This window comes from Osmia bicornis, chromosome 11, assembly GCF_907164935.1.
Source record: "Osmia bicornis bicornis chromosome 11, iOsmBic2.1, whole genome shotgun sequence".
NCBI classification, from domain to species: Eukaryota; Metazoa; Arthropoda; class Insecta; order Hymenoptera; family Megachilidae; genus Osmia; species Osmia bicornis.
This window is the reverse complement of record NC_060226.1, coordinates 296,482-308,987: the sequence shown is the minus strand read 5'-3', so window position 1 is coordinate 308,987 and position 12,506 is coordinate 296,482. Positions and strand designations below refer to the sequence as shown.

Genomic DNA, 12,506 nt, shown 5'->3' with positions numbered 1-12,506 from the left:
CAATAATGGCGTCGTAGCGCGCGATCCGGCGAGAAGACCCCTGCTCACGTGTTACCTAGATGGGCGACTCCCGATCAATAAATCGATCGACCGTGAGCGCCATCATGGCTGAGCGGATTCTCAAACATTTCCGCCCGCCATCACCAACTCGTTGATGATGATGCTGCAGGGGTGAGCTCAGCTTGATGGTGAACAGGCAGGATGACAAGCTTCGTGATCGGTCGGACGAGAGTCGTGGTTGCAGTCTTCACAGTTGAAACCCTAGTGAGACCATCCCTGCCGAGGTGAACTTCGGTCACTCTTGCGAGTGGCCACTTGCTTGGTGGAAGATGCTCGTTCATGAGCAGCCCCAAGGAGCCTGTCTTGATGTTGTGAGACGGATGATGCCACTTTGAAATTGACTGAAGTCTCTACAGGTAGTGTCGAGACCACTGAGACAAGAAGTGCTGAACCCTTTGCTGGATCAGCTGCCATTTCGACAGTCGACCTGGTGAGACGTCGAGCAGTGATCTTGAGAACGTGTCCTGGGGTGAGCGCAGAAATGTCGTCGGGATCGTCACTGAGCGGCTCCAATGGTCTTGAGTTGAGCACCGCTTCGATCTGTCTGAGGAGAGTGGAAAACTCTTCGAATGTTAGTAAGAGCTCACCAATAGTTCTGAGATGGTGCTTGATCGATTTTTCCACAGCTTCCCATTTTGCTCCCATGTGAGGAGCAGTTGGTGGGTTGAACATCCATTAAGTGCTGTCGACTGACAGAATCGAGGCGATCTCTTGGTGCTCCTTTAAACTTGACGTGAACAGGCGTTTGAGCTCTGCCTGTGCTCCAATGAAATTTGTACCACAGTCAGAGAACAATGTGTGAGCGATCCCTCGTCTCGATGAGAATCTTCTGTAGGCTGCCAGAAATCCTTCGGTTGAGTAATCACTGACAACCCCCAGCTGAACTGCCGATGAGGAGAAACATACGAACACGCAGATCCATCCTTAGACCGTTTTCGAGCCTCTTCCCTTTGAATTCTTCATTGTGATCGGTCCTGCATAATCGACACCGGTGTGAGCACATGGTCATGATGGTGTGACTCGAGAGAGAGGTAGTTGACTCGTCATCTGACCAGCACGAGTCCCCCTCTGCCGAGCACACACGATACATCTCAAGATGTGAGATTTTACAGGAGCTCGTCCACCGATGATCCAGTACCGTTGTCGAATGTATGCGAGCGTGAGCTGCGTTCCTCCATGAAATGTTCGCTTGTGAGCGTCTTCAATGATGATCTTCGACAGGTGAGCGTCCCGTGGGAGGATCGCTGGATGTTTTTCATCCCTACTGAGTGCTGTGTTGGTGAGTCTTCCTCCTACTCGTGCTGTTCCCTGTGAATCGATGAAGGCGGTGAGGCGACTGAAGGGGTGAGCTGCAGGCAAGGTTGAGCCTGAGTTGAGCATCTTGATTTCGTTGGCGAAGTACAGGTGCTGAGTCGCTTGGATCCAAAAAAGCTGTGCCTTCTCCATGTCACAGGATGGTATGATGATCACAGGAGGAGTTTCGAGCTTTCACCTAAGCCGTGAGACAAATCTGAAACAAAGTGCGGTCAGTCTATACAGCTTAATAAGAGACGAATATTTATAAATGAGATTCCAATGATAACTTAGCTTTTGAGCTGAAGCAAAGAGTGAGACATTGGGTCTCACTTCGAGCTCGCTGGTTAAAGTTAAGAATTCCTTTTGCTCTGGCCAATGATCGTAATCTAGAGCTATCCATGGAGGACCTTTCCACCAGAGCTCGAGTCGTTGAAGTTGATCTGTCGAAATGCCTCGGGAAGCACAGTCGGCTGGATTAGACGTACCTGGATCATGCCTCCAATGCGCATTTCGAGTAAGTTCTTGGATCTGAATAACTCTGTTCCGAACATAATCCTTCCAACGTGATGCTTGCGATTTGATCCATATGAGTGAGACTTGAGAATCCGTCTACAGGTGCGAAGCGTTGATCTTCACCTTGAGCGTTGTTTGAACATATTTGGCGAGCTTCGCCAGTAGGAGTGCGGCCGACAACTCCAATCTGGGTATGGTGAGCCACTTCAATGGTGCAACTTTTGTCTTGGAACAGACAAGTGACGTCATTGAGTTGTTGGACGGCGAGCTAACAGTGATGTAAATCGCTGCTGCCATGGCAAGTTGAGAAGCATCCGAGAATCCATGAATTTCCACGGTTGAATTGCTCCATGTGTTGAACCATCTTGGAATCGATAGCTTGGCCAAGCTGTTGAGATCTTCGCTGATGATGAACCATCGTGCAATGATTTGAGACGGTAGTGGATCGTCCCAATTGATTTTGTGTAGTCAGAGTTCTTGTAATAGTATTTTAGCTCGTACTATTACCGGTGAGACAAAACCTAATGGATCAAATATCCGAGCCACTTCGAACAATACGCGGCGTTTTGAACACTTACTTGGTTGATCTTTGATCGTTGATGAGAAGCCAAATGTGTCGGTTTGAAGCATCCATTGAATTCCGAGTAATTTGGTAGTGCAGTCGTCAAATGATATGGGAGCTGACGATTGTGTGGATGACGAAACAGCCCTTAGTAAATCCGTGTGAGTCGCATGCCATTTTGCGGGTGGAAATCCGCCCGCGTTGCACAATGCAATCAGCTGTTAAGCGACCTCCATCTGTTCCGATATTGAGTCTGCTCCTTCAAAGATATCGTCCACATATCTGCCATGCGTGAGCGAAGGCGTTGCCAGAGGGAATCGATGACCCTCATCGTGAACAAGCTGCATGAGTGCTCGTGTCGCCAGGAAGGTAGCCGCCTTTGTGTCATACGTGACCGTTGTGAGCTGGTAAGGGATGACATTGCGGTCTTCATCGATCCAAAGAATTCGCTGGAGATCCCAATCATCCTTGTGAACGGCTACCTGGCTATACATTTTTGTGATATCTGTGGCAAAAATGTGGTGATAATGGCAAAGCCAAATTAGAACATCTGTAACATTCAAGAGCAAATTGGAACCAGTATGCATTAAATCGTTGACTGATTTGCCTAATCTCGTAGCTTTTGATCCGTAGAATACAACCCTGAGCTTCGTTGTTGAACTATCGAGACGTAGAACTCCATGGTAAGGCAAATAGTATGGTTGAAGATGAGCAGAGGACTGAGGTGTTGAACCGTCAGAAGAGACCCTCAACCCTCCTGATGCCGAAGCATCATGTGCCAAGGTCATCTCCCCATCAGGCTCAACGTTCTCAACCTCTTTTGATGTGATCTGTAGTTGATTTGGAGCCTTTACCACTTGTCCCAATTCTTCGTACTCTTTCATGAACTGGACGTAGAGCTGGTTGTATGTTGAATCCTTGGCGAGTCGTCGCAATGTGCTTTGTAGACATCTTTGAGCAATCTTGTGTGAATTGCCTAGTGGTGATGCTGGTGCCTTGAGTGGAATGCAAACGATGTACCTTCCTGTGTGGTCACGAGAGTGAGTTGCACAGAAATGTGCTTCGCATTCTTCTTCCTCCGGCGTGAGCGTGCTTGGAGCGTCCATCGGTGACTCCTCTTGGACCCAGAATTTGGTGAGCAGCTCTTGCAGATTGCTCTGATCATCGTGAGCAACTGCAAAATGTGAATAATTAGTATTTGAGGGTGATTCGTTGACTGGACCGATGACGAGCCATCCAAAAATGGAAAGTTGAGCAATTGGTGTTGCTGGTGATCCCTTGATGATGTTTGGATTGATGATCCTTTCGTAGAAATCCGCTCTAATAATTAAGTCGACTGGTCGTGGTGTCAAGAAATCATTGTCCGCCAACCTCAATTTTCTGATGTAAGGCCAATCCGGAGTTCTCATTGAGAACGATGGCAGGATTGTCGACACGGCTGTGAGCACGTGAGCCTGGATGCAGACAGTCTGTTGTGAATGCATCGACTGGAGTGTGACAGTGACCACACCCTCAGTTTCACCAACTAGAATGGTGATTTTGTTCCACTAACACCAATGATTGTGATGGATGATCGGTGTCTCCGGAGGTTGAGCAGGCGGGTGAGTTGTTCGGAGATGAACGAGATTTCGGAACCTGGATCTATTAAGATGCGGATGGTGTGATCTGACGTTGGAGTGGTGAGGAGAGCTTGAGCGGTTGCAAGGAGCGTTTGATGATCTGGCGGCTTGACGGCTGCACAGAGTTCCTACTCGGTCTGTGCGGATGAGGAGGCTGGTTTGGATGAGTTGGCTGAAGCTGGCACGTTGTTTGGCATTGACTTGGACTTCGATGGTGGTGGTAGCATGTAGAACACCCCACCATCATGAAGCATCGTATGATGCTGGACCCGGCACTGTTTGCACGTCTGATTTGACTTACATGAGCAAACGTTGTGCCTGCCCAAGCAATTAAAGCAGAGGCGCTGGGCCTCTACACATTAAACCCTTTGATTCGGCGTCATCCCCCTGAACAGTTCATACTCAACAATGTAATGCTGCTGCCCACAGCAATCACATCGTTCGAAAGGGGATGGGCGCTCTAAGTATGACTTCTCGATGGTTGTCGTTCTCGCTGGAGCTGCTGCTACTGCGGCGTGAGCCGGTCTTCTGATTTGAGCAGGTTGAGCTGCTTGCCTAGGTTGCGCTGGCTTTGGTTGCGCCGCCTTGGCTTGATCTTCGCTTAGTGACTCGAGAGTTCTCACTCGTGCAGTGATGAACTCGACAAGTTTGTCGAACTTGGGATATTCCGTGGACGTCCCAAGCGAGGATTCCCACCTCTCCTTGGTGGTCCTGTTCATTTTTCGACATACCTGGTGAACTAACATGCAGTCACCGAGGGTGCCAGGCTCGGTGAGGTTCAGCATGGCATTTCTCGTCTCCAAGGCCGTCGAGATGAGCTGACTTAAGCTCTTGGCCCAGTGATGCCAGAACCGTGTGACGTGGGACAAATTTTTACCCACTCCACGACGTCCCACGACGTCCCAATGACTCCCATACCGCCGTTGTTTCATCTAACACAAGCGCGTTGTCCCACATGTCCGTGTGAGCTCTGCGGGTTTGGCAGAGTTCGGCTGCTCTCGTCATTTCTACGTTATCGGCTCGATGCTCAAGGGGCTAAAGCACGCGGCAGCAACATCGACGAATCGACAAAATAATATAATTTCGTCCATGGCAATATGGCTGAATTAAGAAACCAGGAGAATCAGTTCGAATCCCGATTTTACGATTTCAGTTCTGATTCTTAATGCATTAACGTTTTTTTAATACATAAAAATACATTTTTAATACATTAATACTATAAAATACACTAACTTGGGAAGCAGTTAAAAAAAGGAGTTGAACTGCATCTTTCTTTGATATTTTTTTTAATATTTCAGTTTCATTTATTGTAACGTGGTGACACCCGTGCCCCCCCCCCCCTGTTACAATCGCTGCGCTTCTCTCACCTTACATTCCCACCTAAAGTTAACCCCTGACCCCTCCCTCACCTAACCCTTTTTCCCTGCCCACCGGTGTCGGGCCGATGGAGGCGACGGAGAACCACCAAGGACTACCTTCAACAGGAGCTTCGAGGCCAGCGACAGATATGCATCCCTCTAGCGAACATGGAGCAACGTGGGACTTCCCAAAACTCCGATGAAGCTGCCCAAAGGCTGACGCAAACATCCACCCGGAGCCACCTGTCGCCGAGCCCGAAGACCTCAGCCCACCCGTCGTCACAGGACATCCGTCAGCCTCATCGACCCCGATCACCGGTATATCGAAGATCGATAATCGATCCATCCCGTTGCCGGCAGAGCCCCCCCCCGGAGTCCCATCCCCTCCCCAAAAATATCCCGCGACGGTCTCGTCGTCGCAGCAGTGACGACAAGCCGTCATTGAGCCCTAGGCTAGTTTGGAGAGCGATTTGTAAAAGCGATTATAGAGGCGATTTACCGAGTGAGAAGCAGTGAGAGAGTATCGTAGCGTGTTAACGTGTGTGATTGTGGTGTGCAGCACTGGTGAGTTCCCTCAATTACATTCATTCTGTATTCTGAGTACCGGCAACGGCAATCTTCTCCGCCCGCACGTTAAAATTTTCCGCTTTAGATACTTCCATTCGACGCGTAACGTATGCGAACTTCCTCGCGAACCTTTCCCTACCCTGAGATCTCTTCCAGCCCTAAATAATCCTCCCTGCGCACTCCCCCGCGAAATATTGTACGGACGTAAGTGCTCGAAACCCATTCCCTGTAAAGTACCCACAATTACCCCCTTCCCCTTTTTGAGTTCGATTGCCACAGCGTGTGGCTGGCGCCCAACGTGTGGTAGAGTGTTGAAAATAAAGTTTTGTATAGACAATCGTAGTATAGAGTGAACCCCCGAAAGGGTCACAATATATACATATGTATGTACGTACATATAATAAAAGAACGTGATATAGAAGATATTTCTACATTTAGATATTACCGTTATTCTAACTATTACAATACGTAAATGCGAAGAAATACAAGGAAAATTGGTTAGGTTTAATTGTAAGGATATAAAGAAATTTCAATTTTTAACGGTTTGTTAGTTTTATTTCTTATTCCTTACAACTATTATAATTTTGTTCTCTGAATGGTCATCACAATGAAAGATGGATTAGATACAATTTGATTCCTCATTTAATTTGTTACATATATATCAGATTTCTTGCAACTATTGCAACTGGTCCACGCTTATACGATATTGCATATTTCACTTTCCTATAATACAACAAGGAAACAAAACTATAATATAGTGATTAACATAATACAATAGAAAATGTTAAGCTTGCTATAAACCTTATGTTACTTTTGTGTACTTATGCTGCACTTTCGCTTCGTTGCTTTATAATGACTGATTTTTCTTTTAAATGAAACTTCCACTACCGTATTGATAAAATTTTTCGATTGAAACAAGATCAAACACGACATAATTTGAATTACAGTTACTTTATATATTTGCATTAGGTTTTAAATAAATAAGTAAATATAATGCAAATTATGTCGGGTTTGGTCTTATCTTAATCAGAAGAACCTTACAATTACATTGGCAACAGTTTCCTTTAGCAAAAATGAAAAATAAAAAAGTTATGGTTCAATTAATATTGTCTCACTCTAATGTTTTTTTTCGGGCTCTTTAATTCTCGGACCTCTTTCTCTTTCGCTATTTGTCCTTTTCTACGTTCGCCAGCATTCAAGAACTCTCTCGAGCTATGGCGTTCTGCCAGCATCACATTTTCATTACCTATTCATGGAATATTTAGGCGTAACGCAAAATCAAGAGAGTCCAGTATAATAGCACATTCTATGCTGAAAGAATATACTAGGTTATCTGTCTAAAAAAATTTTAAGATATCTGACAACAGAATTTTTTTCGAGCTACTTTTCTTAAGTAATCAGCATTTTACCAGTCTCCTGTATAGAATCATGTGTATTAGTTTGTAGCAGAATAACTTAACATTTCGCATAATAGAAATAATTAGATCGTACAAATAAAATAGAAACCAAATTTCAACCACATGGGTTACGCCGATATCCAACAGATCAGCGAGATTAAGCCTACGTTGACTGCGGTTCACAGAAGATGGGTGAACGCCCGCTTTGCTGTGGTTTTTTTATATTAGCAAAGCGAGCCGAAGAGAAAAAACAACGGCACCTCCCCTTAACAAAAAAAAGGGAGAGGAAAATAAAATTAAATTGAGTGGATGATATTATTATTAAATCTTTGAGGAAGATTGAAGTATGGTGGGGGTGTGAGAAATGTGATTGAAATTTGGTCGCTAAGAAATCGGACTTAAAATACTTCCAGATTTACGGAGAGAAGAGAACAAAATTAAATTAAATATAATGTATACTATCCTCGAAACAGAAAAAAAATCTATCAGTTCTGGAGGTCCGATTATTTATAAAACAAAATTTCATTTTTTATGTATCCTATACATTTATGGATGAATGTATGTACATATGTGATACGTACAGAAGTTATATTTTCAATTAAATGTTACTTCAACTATTACAATACTTAAAGGCGAGTATAATGCGTAGGAAAATTGGTTAGGTTAGGGTTAGGTTAGTTTATAAGTAAATCTATAATCTTTTCAGGTTTGTTTCTTTTATTTATTTTTTATTTTTGAAAGATACATAGATACTACAATTGTATTGTTCAAATAATATTCAGTATATATCATGTGATGTTTGACAACCTTTGCAGTTGACCCACGCACGGACGATGTTTGATGGTCTTCTTCCATCCTATGCATCAAAAAAATGCAATTTAAATCGCGAATATAATGATATATAATACAAATATATAGATTCCTATAAACTTATCTTTTTCCGTGTGTAATTGTTCTGCGTCTATGTTTCCTCCCTTCTCGGTTGAAAGTTCGTGTTGTCCTAACCCATGCCGCTCATCCACGCTCTTCTTCCATCCTATGCACAACAAAGGAAAATACAATTTAAATCTTGAATGTAATGATACATGTTAAAAATATATAAGTTGCTATAAACTTATCTTTTTTTCGTGATGTTACAATGCATCTACGTTTCTTTACTTCTCACGAGGAAAGTTTCCACGTGTTATGTTCAGTTGTTAATGCAACTTTGCCACCTTACTATGGTTCATCCAGCTGAACACGTTTGCACCCCATTATGGGGGAAAGTAGGTAATTGTTAAGAGGTATTGATAATTGGAGTTAGTTACTCGTTACATTCGAAAGTAAAATGCACTCATACATACAAACGGTTAACTACGTGGTCAGACACATGATTGCAAATCCGAAGATCCTCGGTTCCATATGCCGGCTCCCCTCGAATTCGTTGTTGATAGGTACTTTAACACGTTGAGCGCGGTGTCGATCCCTGGGGACCGACTATGAACTTTCCGTTTGGCCGGCGTCGGGAAACATGAATTCACCATTACTTTAGCGCTGACTATAGTCGTCACTCGGAGCAAAAGAGATAAATTCCTATCTTACAAATATTCTTCTTTCTTGATATCCATATATTGAATATCACGCTCGCTTTCGTCGATTGACGAATTTGCAGATAATGCAGTTGCATCGTTCGTACCATGCGATTCATATGGCAATAGTTTCTCACATTCGACACATTAACTCTTTAACTGCGGGTACTTTTAGTACAGCCGATTACATTCATTCAGAAATTCTAATAATTCGCTAATTCAGTGATTGTGAAACTTGTTGAACCTACCCGTCCTTTTTTAAGATGAGGCTAGTGCCCCCCCCCCCCCCCCAATCGTTCCAGCACCCTTAAGGGGGCGATATCTTTCGCTTAGGGCCATTTATTTACTCCGTTTATCCGAATCAGTTAATGATCAGCTTCAAATAGAGAAACTTATAGCTGAGCTCCTATTATCCGATTACAGACAATCGTATCCACTTATAACAAATACCTGAATCGTAACAACGTTGCGTGCCATCTTATGTCATGTATAGTGAGTCACAGCCAAAATTGCACACCACAGATAATTTTTTATTTTGGCTAAAAAATACAGTGTATTAACGCGACACTTCTGTAATGCATGTGTAACGTCCCGGAATTATTCGCGAGCACGCTACTGCGCCGACGCGTAGGGAGAGCGGTTCCCTAAGAGAAGGCGACTCGTATTCTTTATATATATATTAATTAAAGGAAGGGATTATAGGTTCGGGTGGCACGCGGTAAAGGAGTAAAATCCAACGTTAATTCCTTTCTCAAATAATAAGTGAATTTATTCAAGAAATTATGTGTTGTTCGTTTATAATATGATAATAATAAAAAGGTAAGTAATATAAAAAGATAATATTGAATGTAATTAAATAATGTAATTAAATAATGAATTGATGTAATTAATTATTGAATTCAAATGTTGCGCCCTGTTTTGAAATACAAAAAGAAAATAATAGTATTAGTAAGGTACAATGAGTACGCCCTGGACTGTAAAATACAAAGAAAATAACAATCGTGTTTGTGCTAAAATTGAAATACAATAAAAGAAAATTAGATTATTAGTTACAAAAATAATTCAACCTAAAATAAAAATACAGAGGAAAATAAATTGATTAGTAAACGCGGTTCTAGATACGATTATTAACCTTTAAATCTATAACTTGAATTTATAATTTAATATAATTTAATAAAATTTAATGAATTTAATAAATCGATCGTTTGTCGGGAAATTGGCTAACAATAAGATCCGTTCAGACGCAGTAGGAGCTAGCTCGTTCGGCCGCAATTCGGTTTCTGGGCAACTCAGCCGTCACTGAACAGGCCGCATCCAAGGAGCTTCGGCTTTCGCTCGCTCGTTAAGCTTGGTAGCGAACACTGCAGGACGGTATCGTCGCTCTAGAGCCAGTGTACTAAATACGCCGCATCCAAGGAGCTTCGGCTTTCGCTCGCTCGTTAAGGGCACAGACTCCTTGTGCCATGACCTGTATGCGTGCACTCACACAATCAACGAAAAGCATGCACGTATACGCCATGCGTGAGAGAGACACTCGATTTCGTAGATTTCGTTTTTCGTCTCGATAATTGCAGAAATGAAATTTTCGCGGGTACAGCACCCACGAGTAGACTTCACCACAGGGTGGTCTGGTCCGTTTCAACGCTAATAAACACCATACGTTGAGAAAAATGGTATTTTCGACACTGTAAGATTGAGACAGACGCTGTTGTAAGCAGACAACACGTCTGCTGAATGCTGCGTTCGGCTGCATTTTACCAAATATTGGACGATTTAATGGTTTTTTCACCCATAGCACACCAGACCACCCTTCCTTGAACTAGCACAATGTCACTGAAATTCAATTTTTCACAATTTATCACTTCTGGAAGACGTAAAACGAAATTTACGATTTGCACGCATCAGACGTCAAATAGACGGAAGAATAGTTCACTGATTTTCCGTCAGAGGCATTGATGGTATATTTGACCACGTTATCATCGGGGTCGATAAAAACACAAATCAGTCGATAAATGTAAATTCTAATTTGACACCACAAACGGCTACGCGAATATAGCCACAAGTATGGCATAGTTGCCGCAACGTATTAAGACTTCTGTCACGCTGTTGCCACATCTGTTACAATTGCAACAGGCTCGAGCCGATTTTGATTCCTGCCAGACATAGAAAAGAATAGGGCGCTCGAAAGAGAAAGAGGTCCGAGAATGAAACAATACATGTACTAATGTGTGCAACCATCAAACTTTTTTATTCATATTTATAATCATGTTTTTTTATTAATTAAATGACAGATAGAATACTTGAAATGGTATGCCAGAAAAATGAATTATAAAACTTGCACCATATACAGTGAAAACTCGATAAATGTACATAACTATTGCCGGTCAACTCCGCAACTGTTATGGAATAGGAGAATCATTTTTCAAATTTGATTGCCTAGTCAGTAAACACTGATTAGAAAGAGTCAGTAGCTAAAGACGAAAGAGGGACTGAAACCGGGATTTATTGCCTTCATTTAAATGTCCCGTGTCAATGTGACCATACTAATGCACAGAATAAAGTTTTTTATTTGGTACTTTTTGTTAATAAAAATTTCACTATCATGTGGAGAAGATTTTTCTCATTAAAATGAAGCTAAACACAATATAAATCGATCAACATTTAGTAGCATAATATTGGAGTTGTGCTTGCGAGTCTTTCTCTCTTTGTTTATCCTTCTTGCGCTATCCTTTTCTATGTTCGGAAACATCAAAGAACGACGGATTCGTGGTGCTGGTAGGGGTGGAATGAATGAAATAATACACATAACGTAAGTACGCGACCATAAGATTTATAGGAATGAAAACTACCTGACATAATAATTTCAAGAAGAGAATAAGAAATAAAGAAATGAATAATGAATTTTAATATAATTCTGTCACACTTAGACTGGGACGCCCTGTATATGCAGGTGCAATTATATTAAAATTCATTATTATATTTCAGATGAAAAAAATTTCAATAACACGTGGCTGGAGTGGCTGTCATGGTAATCGACGATGTAGACGTCGCGGAGAAAGAAGAGGCATTGTTTATATTTATTGATTATATTTCAATCAATAAATATTGTATATTATAGATCAATTTACATGTCTTTATTTTTCATTCCTTTCCTGAAATTATTAATGCCATATAGTTTTTATTCCTATAAGTTTTATAGTCGCGTACGTTATGTGTATTACAGAGTCTCATCGAATCTGTCGTAGCGTGTGACTATATTTCCGCCGATCGGCCCTACGTTGTTTCATTCATGATACTCCTTCTCTTTCTCTCGCGCTATCCTTTTCTATGTCCGCCAGGAATCAAAATCTCGCTCGGCTCGAGCAAATTCATTTTGCTAGATGGTCACAGATGCGGCAACACCGCGATAGAACTCTCAAATGATGTGATTTGGCAACTATGCCACCCCACTTTCGTTTCTTATTCTGCATAATGACGTTAGATGTCACACCGTCAAATGTCGAAATTCTCAATTATGTGTTTTCACGATTGCCCGATTCTTTCCAATGGCGCTTACATCGATTCGG

General features: G+C 42.4%; 1 protein-coding gene across 1 annotated transcript; it reads right to left on the bottom strand.

The window, feature by feature from the left end:
- Positions 1 to 2,652: 2,652 nt before the first annotated feature.
- On the bottom strand, positions 2,653 to 3,915 carry LOC114881420. Its single transcript, XM_029198206.2, has one exon. It carries the CDS (start codon positions 3,913 to 3,915, stop codon positions 2,653 to 2,655), a length of 1,263 nt encoding a protein of 420 aa, XP_029054039.2.
- Positions 3,916 to 12,506: the final 8,591 nt, after the last annotated feature.

Coding starts and splice junctions, on each gene's coding strand:
- LOC114881420 (XM_029198206.2), bottom strand. CDS start 3,915: ATGCATTCACAACAGACTGTCTGCATCCAGGCTCACGTGCTCACAGCC.